Source organism: Perca fluviatilis, chromosome 12, assembly GCF_010015445.1.
Source record: "Perca fluviatilis chromosome 12, GENO_Pfluv_1.0, whole genome shotgun sequence".
In the NCBI taxonomy this organism is placed as follows: domain Eukaryota; kingdom Metazoa; phylum Chordata; class Actinopteri; order Perciformes; family Percidae; genus Perca; species Perca fluviatilis.
In genome coordinates, this window is record NC_053123.1 from 811,755 (window position 1) to 830,113 (window position 18,359).

The following is an 18,359-nucleotide window of genomic DNA, read 5'->3' on the forward strand; positions in this document are numbered from 1 at the left end:
TCTTGGATGAAAACGCGTTAGGTAATCAGAGTGAGAATTAAATGGACAGATTTGTTATTAAAAAAGCAAAGCTAATGATGCAAGTGCATCAACGACATCCACCACTAGTGCAGAGAGTTCTTAATTTCCCACGAAGCTGATCGCGGTTGATACCCCAGAATCGGTTACAGCGCGCTAGATACTGAGCACCACGAGCGGCCGGTCGTGGTGCTCCGTCAGGTCAGCGGTAGTTGGTGGTCAGTTAAACTTCTCATCTCCAATCCTATCTGTATTTGTGAGAAGTGGCCCTGTCCTGAGTTGAAAGATAGCCAACTTTACAACTTCATTATCAAGTTAATCGTGTGTTCGTGTCGGCCGCTGTCTGTTTCCTAAAGTTCTTAAGGTTTTTTTCAAACTACTTTTTTTTTTTAAAGGGCATGAGCCGGTGAGCACCCACGGAGGAAAACATAAATCGGTGCCTATGATGGCTAGTAACGTTAATGCGACTATTACCAGACCAGAATTAGAAGATCCTCCAATAACCAACAGGTCTGGCGTTTGGAGCTACTTTGGTTTCCCTGTAAGTTATGAGGGTGATGTCAAGAGAGTGGTGGATAAAAACAACAACAGTATGTCATATCTGCTACACGAGAATAGGCTACACCAGTGGGAATACTACAAACATCATCAACTCATTTACTCCGTCAATAACTGGAACTAGACGAAAACAAGAAGCTACACACGCTACAAACTATCTACTACATTTTCTTTCGCAATGTGTCGCAGCCTTTCGCGCTGTGTTTACTACGCCAGTTGATATCGGGAGGATGTTAGAAAACGACATATTGTGCAGCCCTACACCAGCCTTATTATTTAAGCAGTCCGATACAAAGTGGGACTCTTACCTGACCAGGAACGGCTGAGGGAAGCAGCTCGTGGTGTGTGTTTTCACCACATCCTGAACATCCAGTAAATTGGTCAGCAGTGTTCCCGAGCCACATTTGTCAATCTTAGTCACCACCATCTGCACAACAAAATGTTTGGCACATTACAGTTCTACCTTCATGTACCATACGTATATTCAGACTTACACAAGTTAAAGAACACAGAGCTTTCAGCAAATCATTCAAAAATGATGGGTCTGCAACTAAAGATTGTTTTCATCATGGATTAATCCGTGGATTATTTTACTGATGGATGGATTAGTGTTTTCGGTCTCAAAAATGTCACATGGTGAAAAATGTGAAAAATTGTGAAAAATGTGGATCAGTGTTTCCCAAAGTCCAAGACGACATCCTCAAATGTCTTGTTTTGTCCACAACTCAAAGATATTCAGTTTACTGTCACAGAGGAGAGAAGAAACTAGAAAATTGTTTTTAAATTAAATGACTCAAACCGATAATCATAATAGTTGCTCTACAAAATTACAACATTACATTATGGTCCTCATTTTTCTCTCATTTGTTAATCAATGAATCCACAGCTAAGAACGCTGCACTATGCAGTCTCTGTTTCCAGGGCTGCAAATTCCCCATTTCATTTCTATTCCAACTCCAACATTAATTTAAGTTAAGTTGCAGTGTAGGGACTCTGAACTCTTCTGTCACAAGATATTACTGAATGCTGAAAATCAATGAATAGATCTAAATGGTTCCCTAAATTCAACAGTCCCTACATTACAACTTCCTGAGCTGCTGTTAATCTGGTAAAAAGAACTGTATCTTATCCCATCATCATAACAGCACAGCAAAGAAACAAGTCCTGTTTCAGTTTGAAAGCGGCCCTTTCAGTTCATGTCTTCAGGGCTCCAGACTGCGACCAAATGGTCGCATTTTGCGACCAAAATTTTAGTGTACGACTAAATTTTACATCCAGTCGCACATGTGCGACCAGTAAATTTGCCCCCTTTTTAAAACGTTAAACGTGGAAATTTCGGTACCTGAGAGCGTGTAAGCACAAAGCTTATCTATCCTCTCCTAATATATCCATGGTCCTCTCTGCATAGTGACAGAGAGCGGAGCTCCGGCGCGCACACACACGCGCGCGCAGAGGTGTGGACGGAGCAGACTCGTCGGCTCTGCAGTTTTGTTGTCCGAAACGTTTAAAGTAAGGATTGCAAGTGTGGTTAATTTTTTAACTTCACACAACAAAAAAGAACGTTTGCATATTTGTTTATATGCGATGAAAGAGGTCGCGGGTCAGCTTGATTTCTACAGCACCTCTCAGCAACAAGGCAATTCAAAGTGCTTTACCGTATTTTCCGCACTATAAGGCGCACTTAAAAGCCTTTAATTTTCTCAAAAAACGACGGAGCGCCTTATATATGGATCAACCTCTCAAGGATCACTGTCACGTTGACGGGACACTGCGTCGCTGTAACCTCAATAAAACTTCCACTCATTCGCGTTTTTAGAACTTTAAAGCATTAAATCTTCAAAATATACAGCCATGCGACACACCAATTGAAAGCTTAGCCTCTAATGATTAATGTAAGCCCACATACAAAGCATAAGATGATTTATAGCAGTTACACAACTGTTACATAGTAACAGAAAATAAAATAATTCAGCCGTAATCTGCGCACGTGTCGAGAGTGCATCCATACCTGTTTTCGTTGTCCTTTCAGCAACAAAGTGGTATTTTGCCCAAAACTTGATTTTCATAAATCCACAAGAGTCCAAGGAAATGTAATATCCAAGCTTTATATTCCAAAACGATCTGTTCGCCTCACAATGTTGAAGTTTCTGGCCGAATGACAACGGAAAAACGCGAAACAGTTTTCCATTCCCGCACTTGTCATCGCCGCTAGCTTCTCTGCCCAGCTTGCTACATGATCGATGTGGGCGTCATTGTATTCCCTAGCTTCTAAGCTTTTGATTGGTAGCTCATATTAGCCAATCGTTCAGGTTTGCCTCTGATATGGCCAATGGAAGCGGACAAGCCGATGACAACATGTCAGGGACCACGTTGAGAGAATCGACATTTTCTCGGACCACTTAGATTTAAATGCTTTAAGACCTGTCTATCTTTTTAGCCAATGAGCAGACAATTCGATTGATATGCAACATGGGCATGACATTCATTAACATTAACAACGTTACCATGGGAGTGAACGGAGTTGTCAGAACGCTTCATAAAGTTTGACTTTATCTGACTGTTTTGTTGACATTCCCTTTAGCACAGCTCCATCTAGTGGATGCATAACGCAACCCCAGTCAAACGTTTGACTGCAGTATCTTCTATTCTATGCGCCTTATAATCCGGTGTGCCCTATATATGAAAAAAGTTCTAAAATAGGCCGTTCATTGAAGGTGCGCCTTATAATCCTGTGCGCCTTATAGTGCGGAAAATACGGTACATTAATTAAAGAGCAATTAAAAGGGGTCATGATGAAAATAAAACAGGCTAAAAAAGAATAATATAAATACAAGAATAAAAGTTACAGTGAGTAAGAAATTAATAATTATTCAATTCAAGGTTGTAGGGCAGGTTTGGGAGGAGAGAGGGAGGGGTATATTTTTATTTTAGTTTAGTAGCCTAAACAATGCATGTTTAATTTTAAGTTGAATTCATTGTAATTGTAGACTGGAGACTAGAGCTGTTTGAGTTATTTGTTCTAGAGTTATTTGTACTGTCATGACAGCGATGGTGCTGTCGGTTTACCTTCTATATTGCATCTTCAAAAGTGCAAAATAAAATGTGAAACTAAATTTGAAACAGCACATTGTAATTTCTGCATCTATTATCAAAGTGTTTATTAGTAATACAGTGGAAATTAGTATAAATGTGAATATTTGGTTAGCATGTTGATTTACGGTGTGTGCCCCTAAATTTTGTGGTTGCGCCCCTAAAATATTCAGTTGGGGGCCACTGTGCTCCTAGTGAAAAAAGTTAGTCTGGAGCCCTGGTCTTCATGCTTCCATTGCCTTTGAGCAGCGATACTTCATCTTTGTTATAAGCTGTACTGTCACAGCCTTAATAATGGTCAAAGTGTTTAATATCCTGGGAGCATGAATAATTGACTGCATAGAGAGTGGGGGTGCTTTATTATAACGCCTCAGCGGTGGCGTTTCAGAGGGGACAGCAGTTTTTAAATAGCTGAGTGAGAGCGTTCAGCATTAATTCACTGTGGACATAATGATGTAGATCTTTTAAGGATGAGTAAAATGTGAAAAAGGAGAGAAAGCCTCCACCAAATATCAGACACCCTGCCTTTCCAGTAGGACTGCACAATATATCGGTTTAAAAAAAAAAAAATCATCATCACAATATCAGCTAGCGTAATAAACACATCATGAAAGGCTGCAACGTATAGTGAAAGACACAGAGATTTTTTGTGTTAGTTGAAAGAAAATATCAGGAGAAAACTTCACATTAAAATGTAACTATCATTCTCTTTTTAGTGCTACCTTTTATATTCAGTTCAATGTTCAATTTGTTCAATAAAAGAATGTTGGAAATGATTTCCTTTAATTTGTTTTAAATTCAAAAAGCAGTTTGTTCAGGTTCCAGGCCTCACACTGTGTGTTCTCACTCACACTGCGTGCTGGAGAACATGTCGCAACATGCCACAAACACACACACCAAATTGCCGTGTGTGTGTGTGTGTACAAGTGTGCTCAAATGCGTTACATTAGGCAGCAGGTAAGAAACTTTATGTTTGAAATGTTGTTATTTAAAGTATCTGTGCATCTTTGCCTAATAATGAAAGTATTTCCAGTACAGTGTCTGTTCCTTAACTAAACAGACACCAGTTTTTCCTGTTCTCTGCATCTTGGGTGGCATTTAAGAACCAAGGACTTCAACTAACTAACCTTTTAGAATGGTTTGCACTAAAGAGAAGACACCCAATACTTTAACCTTTTTCTTTGTCAAAGTCTGTGCAACTAGTGTACTTGAATTTTATTAATCTGCAACATTATGTTGTATAATTACAGTTTTGCACAATAAATGTTCTCAAAACTACATACTATGTTTCTTTCTCTTTAAAAAAAAAAAAAAATATATATATATATATATATATATATATATATTTAGCAGTTTGGTCTGAAATGGTTCTATTATAATTTATATATCGTGATATATATTGTTATCGCAAGAGGCTGCAATGTATATCGCAATATGGATTTTAGGCCATATCGCCCATCCCTAACTCAAATCAATTCATCGATTATCAAAATAGTTGCAGACTAATTTTCTATTGATCGACTTGATTAGCTAGCTGCAGCTGATTCAGAGTGTTGCTGCTCGAGTCCTCACTGAGACCTAGAAAGTGGATCACATCCCTCCAGTTCTCAGGCCTTTACACAGGCGTCCTGTCTCTCAAAGAATTGGTTTCAAAAGCCTACTGTTGGTTTATAAAGCACTGAACGCTTTATTTCTGATCTGCTGCTACATTATGAACCACCCAGACCTCACAGATCATCTAGGTCAGCTCTGCTTTCTGTCCCCAGAGTCAGAACTAAACACGGAGAAGCAGCGTTCACTTTTTATGCACCACATATCTGGAACAAACTCCCAGAAAACTGCTGCAACTTTCACTTCTTAAATCAAAGCTGAAGACTTTTCTGTTCGATGCTGCCTTTTTTAAGTAATTGTTCATTTCTCATACTGCACTGTTACTTTTATTTTTGTATTTCATACCTGTATTATTGTAATTTAACTGTTTTTATATTTTCTTTAACTGCTCTTTCATTTTTAACGTAAGGCACTTTGAATTGCCTTGTAGCTGAAATGTGCTATACAAATAAATCTGCCTTGGCTTGCCTTATCGATTAGTGGAATCATCCCTGCAGCTCTAAAATGTTTACAGAAATTATTGACCAGAAAAGTAATTTGAGCATATGAGACAGTGACTCAAAGTACAAGTTACAGGTTGGTGATCAAATGACCAGATAACTTGTTGCTGCCTGACTATAATTTCCAGCACCATAATAATCATGACTGTAATTACATGGATGTAAGGAACATAATGTCTATTTGGCATATGGGTAATAGTTACCTTTAGATTTGTCCATGTATTTTGCTTTCAAGCTAAGATCTTATAGAATTCTTAATTTTTTTTTCTAACTAAGTAGACATGATGTTACTATTTATGAAGATTGTGTGTGTGTGTGTGTGTGTGTGTGTGTGTCCTACCACATATGGACGTCTGATCTCCTCACACATCTCCAGGGCGATCAGGTCAGCCTTCTGGAGACCAACACTGCCGTCGACCAACAGGAACGTCCTCACCAGACTGAGGGAACAGGAAGATACATTCGCATAGAGCGGGTTAATGGATGTGACCAATCAGAGTTTTTATAAAAATAAGAACACAGGCATTTAGCAGCACAGCTCTTCAGGTGCAGAAGACAGGGTCAGTAAACTTCAAACCAAACCGGTACCTATAGCTTCCTTCTGCGGTCACCCGCAGACCATTTATTTTCTGTGGGTTTTTGTTCAGCATGGCTAAAGTAGTTAGTAGTAAACAGTGACCGTGCAGTGATTACACAGCGTCACCTTGTGGGGCAGGTCACAATCCACAGGCAGTGCAATCCAGAAGTCAAGTCAAATATTTCTATAGCTCATTTAAAACAATACCAGCTGACCAAAGTGCTTTACAAACATAGGCAGAATAAAACAGGTCAACAGCACACAACAGAATCATGCATATACCCAGGCAGGCACAAGCCTAACTAACTAAACTAACGACGACCTGAGTGACACAGGTAGGATATAGGGAATTAAAAGGTCAGATAGGTAAGAGAGAGCCAATCGGTGAAGTGATTTATAAAAAAATAGTAAAGCCTTAAGAAATTAAAGGCTGATTTATGGTTCTGCTGAGGCTCCATGCAGAGCTTTCGCCGTAGCCTACGTAAGTGGCCTGAAGTTCAATACTTGTGCATTGGTGCGTGCGTCGATCTCTTTAAGAGAATAGCAGGGCCGGCATGTGTGTATGCTGGGGAGTGTGTGGTAGAGTGAGTGAGAGAGTGACAGCGAGTCCCGACTCTAGAGTCATAGTGAGAGAAACAAAGTGTTGTTTATGGAGAAGGAGAACCAGGAAATGAGTTGGGGGAAATGCAACGCTACAAGCCACGGCCGAGCGAGGTGTGTTGCCGCGACGTGTAGTTACATTATTTGAGAGGTGCACGCCAGTCTACGGCGTAGGGTCCCGGTATCTCCTCGTACCTACATACGTAGCCACGGCGTAGATTTAACGCAGAAGCATGAATCAGCCTTAACTCTAAAACTGACAGGGAGCCAGTGGAGGGAGAAAATACAGGGGTAATATGCTCATGTTTACAGAACCCCTTAAAAAGCTTGCAGCAGCGATCTGCACAAACTCAGGGCTCTAGAGTGCGACCAAAATTTGTAAGGGTGCGACTACGATTTTTCCTAGGTCGCACCAGTGCACCTAACGTCCTCGCATCCGCTGCCTCTCCACGAACGAAGCGATGTCGTTTATATCGATATGTTTAATGTTGCGTTACATGACCCATTCCTTCTCAGGGTTCGTACACCTTTTCCAAGGTCAAATTCAAGCACTTTTCAAGCACTTTCAAGGTCCATTTTAAAGCTTTTTCAAGGCTCCACACTAACTTTTTGCCTTGGTTGCACTGGTGTGCCTAACTTTTTTTATTTAGGTGCACCAGCACAAAATTTAGGTGCACCCAAATTTTTCCTCGCATCGCCGTAACGCTGAATGGCGATACACGATATATAGCTCTGTATTTTTTTACAAAGTGGGCTAAATGTTCAGTTTTAAGTCAAAGCTCTTTTATTAAAACAGATTGTGATTAAAATAAAATGCAAAGACAGTTTTTTCTTTACCAGTTTGAAAATATACAGCTGCAACACATGTAAATGAAAGTTATCTAAAATAAATAGCCTGAGAAAGCTCCTTCATAAGCTTTCAACAACAATAACAGACTGATTAAAAGAGAGAGAGGACGCCCGGATAGCTCAGTTGGTACATATAGAGGTTTGACTCCGACCTGCAGCCCTTTCCTATATGACAGGCATGAAAACGGGTCAGGGGTGAAAAAGGTGAGAAGGATATTACCCCTCTAGGGGGGTCCGGAAGAAAATTTTAAATATTCCATATTTTAAAGCATCAATCTGATGCATTTTGAGATGCATTTTTTGCCAACCAACAGTGTAATATTTCAATATGCACTCATTAAAGTTAATTTGACTGGCAAAACAGTTAAAGTCCTTCTGACATTACACAATAATAAAAGTCATAATTTTTAAAGACTAAAAAGTTTTGGATACATTTGTACTTCTTCCAACCATATATTAAATCAAGAGTCAATGTGGATTTACATATTGCAATAATATCATAATCCTAAAATGAATCATTGTGAAAACTAAAATTTACTACTTTGGCCAGGTCATCATCAAAAAAGCAAATTAGTACATTCATGATTTTCTCCATGCTGATATTAGCTGCTTTATTTACAATTATTAAAAACGTGGCATTGTTTATCTTTTCATATAGCTAGAGGTCTAAACTCTGGGACAAGGCCGTTATGTTTAAATACCTGCCATGCTGATTCCAAACAGACAGCTTTATCAAGGCAGTTTGGGCTTCAGATAGCTTTTACAAATGATGATCCGCTATGAACGTGCACACACGTATTGTTTGTATCACGGTCGGTCAGTAAAGGAACAGTCGCAGTCTTAACGGTAGCGGTCGTTGCCGGTGTTGTGCCGAAAAAAGACTGCCTGCCGAAATGTGACTGCCCCCCCCCCCCTAACTCAGGTCAGCAACGTCTGACAATCACACAATTTGCTATACTTGCATGTTATGAGCGGCAGACACGCTCTAGCGGCGTGCAGTCGTATTTCGGCAGGCAGTCTTTTTTCGGCACAACACCGGTAACGTACTCGTATTACAGAGTGCACGGACCGAAGCTTTGTGACTAGCATCTAATGACTAGCAAGGCAAGGCAAGGCAGCTTTATTTATATAGCACATTTCAGCAACAAGGCAATTCAAAGTGCTTTACATAAAACATTAAAGAGCAGTTAAAACACAATTAAAAACAATTTAAAAACAATCAAAGTCAAGAATAATAAACAAATTAAAACAAGAATAAAATTGATAGTGCAGTATAAGAATAAAAGTTACAGTGCAGTATAAGAAATTAAAGTTAATAAAATAGATTATTTAAAGAAAAGCAACATCAAAAAGATAGGTCTTTAGCTTAGATTTAAAAGAACTGAGAGTTGCAGCGGACCTGCAGGTTTCTGGGAGTTTGTTCCAGATATGTGGAGCATAAAAACTGAACGCTGATCCCCCTGTTTAGTTCTGACTCTGGGAACAACAAGTAGACCTGTCCCAGACGACCTGAGAGGTCTGGGTGGGTCATAGTGTAGTAGTAGATCAGAAATGTATTTTGGCCCTAAACCGTTTAGTGATTTATAAACCAGTAAAAGTATTTAGTCTGAATCAGCTGCAGCTGTCTGATTGATTTTTTAGGGAGACCTGTAAAGACACCGTTACAGTAGTCAAGTCTACTGAAGATAAAAGCATGGACAAGTTTTCCAGATCCTGCTGAGACATAAGTCCTCTAACCCTTGATATATTTTTAAGGTGATAGGCACATTTTTTAATTATGTTAATGTGGCTGTTAAAATTCAGGTCTGAGTCCATGACTACACCAAGATTTCTGGCTTTGTCTGTTGTTTTTAACATTGTCGTTTGAAGCTGAGCTCTGACTTTCAATCGTTCCTCTTTTGCTCCAAAAACAACCATCTCCGTTTTTTCTTCATTTAGTTTAAGAAAGTTCTGGCACATCCAATCATTAATTTGTTCAATGCACATATTTAATTGTTGTATTGGGCTATAGTTCCCTGGCGATAAGGTTATGTAAATTTGTGTGTCATCTGCATAACTATGGTAACTTATTTTGTTGTTTTCCATAATCTGAGCCAGTGGAAGCATGTAGATGTTGAACAGAAGAGGCCCCAGAACAGAGCCTTGGGGAACTCTGCACGTCATATTTGTATGCTCAGATGTATAATTACCTATAGACACAAAGTATTCCCTATTCTTTAAATAGGATTCAAACCACTTTAGTACTGAGCCAGAAAGACCAACCCAGTTTTCCAATCGGTCAAGCAATATGTCATGGTCTACTGTATCAAATGCAGCACTGAGATCAAGTAATACCAAGACTGAAATTTTGCCACTATCTGTGTTTAAGTGGATGTCATTAAAGACTTTAACAAGAGCTGTCTCAGTGCTGTGGTGTGGTCGAAAACCTGACTGGAAGGCATCAAAAATGTTGTTTAGCGATAAGAAAAGGTTGAGTTGTTGAAAAACCACTTTTTCTATGATTTTACTTAAAAATGGAAGGTTTGATATTGGCCTATAGTTGCTCATTAGTGTCGTGTCTAGATTGTTCTTTTTTAGGAGTGGCTTGATGACTGCAGTTTTCAGGGCCTGTGGGAAGATACCTGAGAGCAGATATGTGTTTACAATCTGTAGAAGATCAGAAGCCAAACAATTCAAAACATTTTTGAAAACACCCGTTGGTAGAATCCCAAGGCAACAGGAGGAGGTTTTCAGATGTTGTATAATGTCCTCCAGGTTTTTAAGGTTGATCGTATGAAATTGTGTCATGTTGGAATTTGAATCCTGTACTTGATATGGAGGCAAAGTCGTTGCAAGCCTCGGTAGACAACAGTTCAGATGCTACTGGTACTGGAGGGTTAGTTAATCTATCAACAGTAGCAAACAAAGCATGTGAATTATTATTGTTTCTGGCGATAATGTCAGAGAAAAAGGACCGCCTTGCATTTCTTAGTTCCAGATTATAAATGCGAAGTCTCTCTTTATAAGTGTTATAATGGACCTGGAGATTAGATTTTCGCCAACTGCGTTCAGCTTTTCGACACTCTCTTTTTTCTGTTCTCACACCTATAAAATTTCTCCATGGAGATCTTTTTTTACCAGAGACAACTTTGACCTTAGTGGGAGCAATAGCATCAATAACATTCGTAATTTTACAGTTGAAATTATCTACCAGCTCAGTGACTGAGGCCCCAGTGAGAGTGGGTGTAGAGGAGAAAAGCTGAATGAATGATTCACTGGTGTTTTCAGTGATATACCGTTTTCTGATTAACTTTGTTTGAACACTTTTGGGCACCGAGATAGTGCCGTTAAAGAAAACACAGGAATGATCAGAGAGAGCAACATCAGTCACCACAACCTTGGAAATGTTCAGACCCTTGGAGATAATCAAGTCCAGTGTGTGCCCCTTATTGTGCGTGGGCTGTGTCACATGCTGAGTCAGTCCATAGCTCTCAAAAACACAACACAGTTCTTTGGTCCCTCGGTCCTGGGGGTTGTCAACATGAATGTTAAAATCACCAGCAATAACTACACGGTCAAAGTTAATACAGATTATAGACAGCAGTTATTAAAATCGTCAAAGAAGGATGCACAGTATTTAGGTGGCCTGTAGATATTCTTCGCAAGCCCCCCGTCTCCCCCTGCAACATGGCGCGCCAGAAGGTTGGTGGAAGTTCGATGATTGGTCAAATCCATAGACAGTATGGTTAAATCCATGTGGACTTTTTAATTTATTTATTTTTCTAAAATAGTCATACGGCACCAGGCCCGAGTACTTACACCCCCCCTCTCCCCCTTAAACATTTTCTCATCAAATCTACACGATTCACGTAGGTCACCTATTTTGGTTTCAAAACGGAGAATTTCGCCGAAAGGTGAGTGATTTTCATGTCTGTACATGTCATCCACTCTCTCTCCCCTTTCATGTCTTCAGCTTTCCTATCAAAATAAAGGCCGAAATCTTAAAAAAAAAAAGAACGACCGAAAGACAGGGGGAGTGCGATGGACTGAAGCGTATGCTAGGCTACTCAGAGAGTGACGGCTGACTCATTAGCGGCGTTACACCAGTCTTGTGTAGGCTATGAAATGTATCGTCACTGCGCTGCATTTTAATTAACTATGATCCAGCATGCTCCGTCTTACAAGCTATTACTCAACCAACTGAAGTTAGTTTAATAATGTGTTTTTCGCCATGGCGGCCGCAGTAACAGAGTTACCAGCGGAAACACTGGTACCAATACAGATTTCCCTCTCATACTTAACAATATACAGCTGTGTTAATAACAATTAAAACTGTAGACAAATGTCGGGAGTTTGGACCAGCGGCGCTGTGTCTCTCCATGTTGCAGGTGAGCCGGCCGGTGTGTGAGTGAATGGGGGCGGGGCTGCGCGGAGGAGAGATCCAAATCCAAACACAGGCACGGCTTTCCAGAAGGAATGAGTCATGTAACGCAACATTAAACCATATCGCTATAAACAACATTGCTTCGTTAGTGGAGAGGCAGCGGATGCGAGGACGTTAGGTGCACCGGTGCGACCTAGGAAAAAAGGTGGTGCACCCTCTTAGATTTTGCTCAAAGTTTATGCTACCCTTAATTTCAGTCTTTTCACACTTTTTTTCCAAATCTAGGACATGCTGTACAAACTTGTAATGGTTCAGTCATATTGACATGTTTGTCTTCCACCCTACAATAGGCCTCCTGGGCCCGACCAGTCAGGACACACTGAAGCATCAGCACCCTGTCTAAATCTAGCCTTTTTATTTTTTTTTGCATCGGCAACATCTTCGAAGAGAGTGAAAAAAGAATCAGGGTCCCGTTCATTAAACTTGCGACACTAAACGCCAGTTTCCAAACCACCCTGTGCAGAGCCCATGGAGGCATCATCATGACCCCCAGGACAAGCTTGCCCTCTCTTATTAACTCCAACCTAGACTGCTCCAAGTCCAACTTCCTCCTCTCAGGAGGAAGTTGGGACATGATGCGGACATGGGCACAGACTCAGTCTCAGTTTTATTTAACACACCACATTCAAATAAAGACAACAAAACTCTCCTTTTAATCTTATCCTTACGACTTTTCCCTGCAACAGCAATGTCATAATGATCATCTATCTCCAACAACTGATCCTTTTTACAACCATTTACAAAATCTATTGTGGGCTCCTCAAAAAAAAAGAAAAAAAAAAAGGGTGAGGCTATTTGCACCCCTGGTACAATTAGCAGTGTATGCTATTTGCACCCCTGGTACAATTAGCAGTATGCTATTTGTACCCTGGTGCAATTAGAAGTGTATGCTATTTGCACCCCTGGTACAATTAGCAGTGTATGCTATTTGCACCCCTGGTACAATTAGAAGTGTATGCTATTTGCACCCCTGGTACAATTAGCAGTATTCTATTTGTACCCTGGTGCAATTAGAAGTGTATGCTATTTGCACCCCTGGTACAATTAGAAGTGTATGCTATTTGCACCCCTGGTACAATTAGCAGTGTATGCTATTTGCACCCCTGTGCATTTACAGTACCTTGGCATATATTTACACACAGTTATCCATACTACTCATGTATTACACCTTTTTGGAATATTATCGCCCTGACATTCTTACCCTAACCATAACCATCCCACTCCTCTTGCCTAAACCTAACCAACCCAACCAGAGCAGGCATATTCATGAGTCTTCCCCTACCACCCTGCAAAAAAAAAATTCGCGTTCGCGGGTCCTGACTTGCGCAATTGCATGCAAATTATCCAATCCAAATTTAAAAAAATAAGATCACCACACAGGGGAATCGAACTCCAAACTCCCATACCAAAGGCAAGCGCACTAACCACTCACCTAGCAGTTCTTTCTGGAAGTTGAACAACTCTTTACCACTTGGTTTCTTCAAGCCTCGGTTGCTAGGTAACCATACTGTATACAAAAAATAGGTACTAACTAACAAACTAACGGTTGTATGCTTTCACTGAAGACAGAAAGCGCAACTGTAGTATCCATTTTCCGCTAGAAATTCAATTGTTATAAACTTTAGAGACAAAACTTCCCTAATATGCCAGTTTCTGCAGTCATGGAAGATGAACGTCCGCCATGATTTCGGTGCACGCGAGCAACGTTTTTTTGTTGTTACGTCACAGGGTGTAAATAGCTCAGCTGTGTGGCCGAGGCTATTCGTACCGGGGGTGCAAATAGACACTCCGAAAAAAAAATCAGACATGGAAGCCATCATCACAAAGGACAATACAGAAAACTATACATCAACCATCACAGTTGAACTTTAGCAATTGTCAGCCCAACGAATTTCCCCCTAACTGCCTAGCCAAAAGCTAGCTAAAGCTCAATCCTAGGCTTTGTGTGGTACTTGCAGTTGGTAGTTATACACGGCATTGACTGCAATAATAACCATTATATGCATTCAATGATATTAGCCCGGCAGCCCGAAAGAGCAACCAAAAATTGGCAACCCTCCAGCTGCAGCGGATGTGCCCCCGAGACAATCGTTCTAGTCACTTTTCCACCACACTGATAGAAAAAAAAAAAAACATCCCTGGATAAAAGCACCCTACAACCTGACGGAGAAACTTCTTTCCACAGGGCAACAGACAGTAACAGTCATTCTCTGAATTAACCGCAGACAAATCACCTCACAAACAGAGGCTTCCAACAAAACACATCAGTGCATCTCCCAACAAAGAAAAACAAACCCTGCGAAGCACAGCTAAAATCAACCTTTATCTGGACCAACCAATTAACACTAAACACACCACTACTAATATAACTTAATTTAACGAGCACCCACTTTTCATGACCTGGCTCAGGTGGTCATAACGAAGAGGGAGACAATACCATGTTACATGTTTAAACAATACTTTACCAAATTGAAACAAATTAGACCAAATTAACTATATACAGAATGGGATGTGGAAATCAGTAGAGTCAGTGGTGTAGGGTGTGCATGAGTGAAATAGGTGCGTGTGTTGGTGTTGTAAAGTGTAAACTCAGCAAAAAGCAAACCCAGGACAACCTAACCAAACATAACCAAACCTTGGTGTGCCTGTGAGTACAGCCAGAGCAGAGAGAAGAGACAGAGGATACTGCAGCTTAAGTGGCCTCAGCACAACAGACCCTGCTGAGCTAATTAGTAACCTGCACACAGGAAGCACAAGTTAACGCTTAAAGGAACACGCTGACTTATTGGGAATTTAGCTTATTCACCGTAACCCCCAGAGTTAGACAAGTCGATACATACCCTTTTCATCTCCGTGCGTGCTGTAAAGCTGTCTGACATCTCCAGCATCATCAGCCCATCACAGAACATGCAGGTGACTGGTTCCAGTAATCCTACGGCTCCGAATAAGTGACAAAATAACGCCAACATGTTCCTATTTACATGTTGTGATTTGTAGAGTCACAGCGTGTACAAAAAACAACGTAACATGAGACACAGCCATCTTCTAACCGTAAACAAACCGGAACTATATTCCGCAGGCGAAGAAGAATATAGTACTTGGAGTGAGGATGTGCTCCCCGCGCAAGCCTGTCTGAGAATATAGCTCCCGGTTTGTTTATGGATAGAAGATGGCTGTGTCTCATGTTACGTTGTTTTTTGTACACGCTGTGACTCTCCAAATCACAACATGTAAACAGGAACATGTTGGCGTTATTTTGGCACTTTTGTCACAATTCGGAGCAGTAGGCTAGTTGGAACCAGTTACCTGCAGGATCTGTGCTGGGCTAAGCTAATGTTGGAGCCGTCAGACAGCGTTACAGCACGCACGGAGATGTATGTATCGACTTGTCTAACTCTGGGGGTTACGGTGAATAAGCTAAAGTCCCAATAAGTCGGCGTGTTCCTTTAAATGACACCGAAGGGCATCACAGGCACACTTTATGCTTCCCCTCCCATCTCTTTATGGGAAACACCCACTTTCCCCTTGCGATAGTACATCTGGCCCTTAGTCTGCGTCTTCAGGCAGGCAACAGCAGCATAGTGTTTTCCTGAACCAACTGAAGAAGCGCTGGACTCGTCAGGTCATCCTGCGCTGCATGATGGGTGATTGGAAGAGCCTGTAGATCCGCAGTCACAGCTGAGTCTGGTTCTCTTCTGAGCTCCTTGATCACATCCTCACCATTCAGGACTAAAGTAATTGACTAGGGTTTCAGCAGGGGGAGTCATGGGAAGTGGTGGAGATGTCCTCTTAGCAAAGTCGGCCTTTGGTGCAGGCTGCTCAGCTGGTTCAATCTGGCTGATTGTCAAACCATCCTGGAAAACAGTGATGGTAGGAGGTTCATCAGCAGGGGTCACGGTAGGTGTTGGAGCTGAAGCCAGAACAGAGTCTGGTTCTCTTGTGACCTGCTTGCTCAAGTCCTCACTTTTCAGAGATGATGTAGCAAAGTCGGTCTTTGGTGCAGGCTGCTCAGCTGGTTCGATCTGGTTGATTGTCAAACCATCCGGGACAATAGTGATGGTAGGAGGTTCATCAGCAGGGGTCACGGTAGGTGTTGGAGCTGAAGCCACAACAGAGTCTGGTTCTCTGTTCATCTTCTCATTCAAGTCCTCACTATTCTGGGCTGATGTAGTCACTGTGGGTTCAGCAGGAGGAGTCGGAGGTGATGGATGAGCTGTAGCCACAGGAGCTTTTAGGCTGGGCGCAGAGGAAGAATCCTCTGTTTCATCCAAGTCAATGTTTGCAGAAGATTTAGAACGAGTCAGAGAAGCATGTGGAGGAGACAAGACAGAAGAGTCAGGTTTTCTGGTGGTCTTTTCATTCATATTGTTACTATCCAGGACTGATGTCATGACTGGATGTTCAGTGGCAGGGGTCAGAGGAAGTGGTGGTGATGACACCTCGGCAACATCTGTCTCTGGGGTAAACTGCTCCGCTGGTTCAATCTGGCTGATTGTCAAACCATCCTGAATGACAGTGATGGCAAGAGGTTCATCAGTAGGGGGAACAAAAGATGGCAGAGCTGGAACCACAGCAGAGTCAGCTTCTAGGCGGGGCATAGAGGCAGAGGATACGGTTTCATCCAAGAAAATATTGGCAGAAGGTTCAGCATTGGGAGTCAGAGGAGTGGGCGGACAAAACAGAAGTTTCTTGATCTTGGATTGGTTCACCATCTTCCTCCAGACCAGGCTCCTCATTCAAATCTCCAGCCTGGGTGTGCTGGGTGCAATTGTTTTTGGTGCTTGAATTTGCAGGCACATGAGTATCAGTCTGAGGCTGAAACAGCACAAGGACCTCTTTCACTGCAGCATCAACAATAGTGTTCAGCACCTCTGCTGCAAAGCAGTTTAGCCCTCTCCTCAGGACGTCTTGAGGGTACATCTGCCTAACCGTTTCCTGGATAGACAGGACCATGCGGTCTCTGATGGACTGGGAGAAGTTGACCCGATTGTGCACAGTGGACAAAGCAGTGGAGACCCGGTCCAAAACAAATTTTGTGATACCAACAGCCATTTCACTGAGCTGCTGGGAGGGCATGTTGAGGAAGGTGCTTGTAGGAGGTAACCAGAAGCCCTGCAAGACTTTTGGGCCAAGCAGTTTGGAGCTGGAGGGCCGACTGCAGCTGCTGTGTCAGGCTCCTGCCGTACTCCTGAGCCAAATTAACAAGCTTTGGATGTTGAAAACAAGGAGTGATGTCTTCTGGCGACTTTGTAAGAAATAAAAATAATCAGTCAAGCTGGCTATGCTTTATGAGGATACAAATTATAGTTGAATAGTGTGTTTAGTGTGTTTAGTGAAAGAGCACTGTGACAGCTTATTCAGGCAAAATGAGAAAAGGATATTGTTGTACGTGCAGAAAGCAGAACTGTATGACGGTGGTCAGAGAGCAACAAGTGTGCAGCAACGAAGTTAATATCAGTTTGATATCAGTTTGACCATGAAATAATGAAATAAGTTACTTCTCAACCTGTGACAGGCAACAGCGGCGCATTGTTCTCTCTGACCATCAGCATAGCTAAAGTCTAACAACTGATGAAGAGGGCGTGGGCCAAAAGACTGGGACCAGTCTGTGCACCAACCAGGGGACGCCAAGTCTAAACCACGGTACTCCTCCAACAAGCCTGTGTGCCTTGAGCAGGCACACAGGCTGAGTGTACAGGTTTATGCTCTTATGATTTTACTTAAATAAATACTTGTTAAACTTTGAAGTCCTCTCTTTGTCTACTTAGTGGATTTTTAACACGCACAAAGTGGTGACCCCGACGTGATCCACTAAGAGGCGCCAGAGGACTTTCCCCTGAATTGAGCAGACAGGACGGACTCCAGTTTTTCCTTCACTCAAAACAGCGCGCTGTCAAAATAAGGTAAGCAGAGACCTGTTAATATCTAACTTCTGCACATTGAGCATAACCAAATTTTTTAGTGAAGAAGAACAAAAGTGCCGTTGGTAAATTGAATGAAATCTTAAGAGTATAAAAGAAAACGAAATAGTAAAACGAAATTGCAAAATAAGAACTGTTAACAGAGTGAAAAGAAAGCCTGTAAAAAGCTCCTGGTCCATTGTGATTCGGGGAGTTGGGCAACAAAAAATAAA

The 18,359-nt window shown here is 41.6% G+C and overlaps 1 protein-coding gene across 4 annotated transcripts in view; it reads right to left on the bottom strand.

The window, feature by feature from the left end:
- The window catches only part of gtpbp8 (GTP binding protein 8 (putative)), a 57,008-nt gene that overhangs the window by 16,887 nt on the left and 21,762 nt on the right, over positions 1-18,359 (bottom strand). For 2 of the 4 annotated variants that reach the window (XR_005640887.1, XM_039817393.1), the window contains exons 6-7: positions 6,118-6,217; positions 885-1,003 (exon numbers count right to left, since the gene is read on the bottom strand). Coding sequence is in view for 3 of the 4 variants with exons in the window: in XM_039817393.1 (XP_039673327.1) it covers positions 885-1,003; positions 6,118-6,217 (219 nt within the window). In the remaining variant the exon portion in view is untranslated. The remainder of the gene's footprint in view (positions 1-884; positions 1,004-6,117; positions 6,218-18,359) is intronic. The other 2 variants (XM_039817395.1, XM_039817394.1) reach the window with 1 other exon arrangement.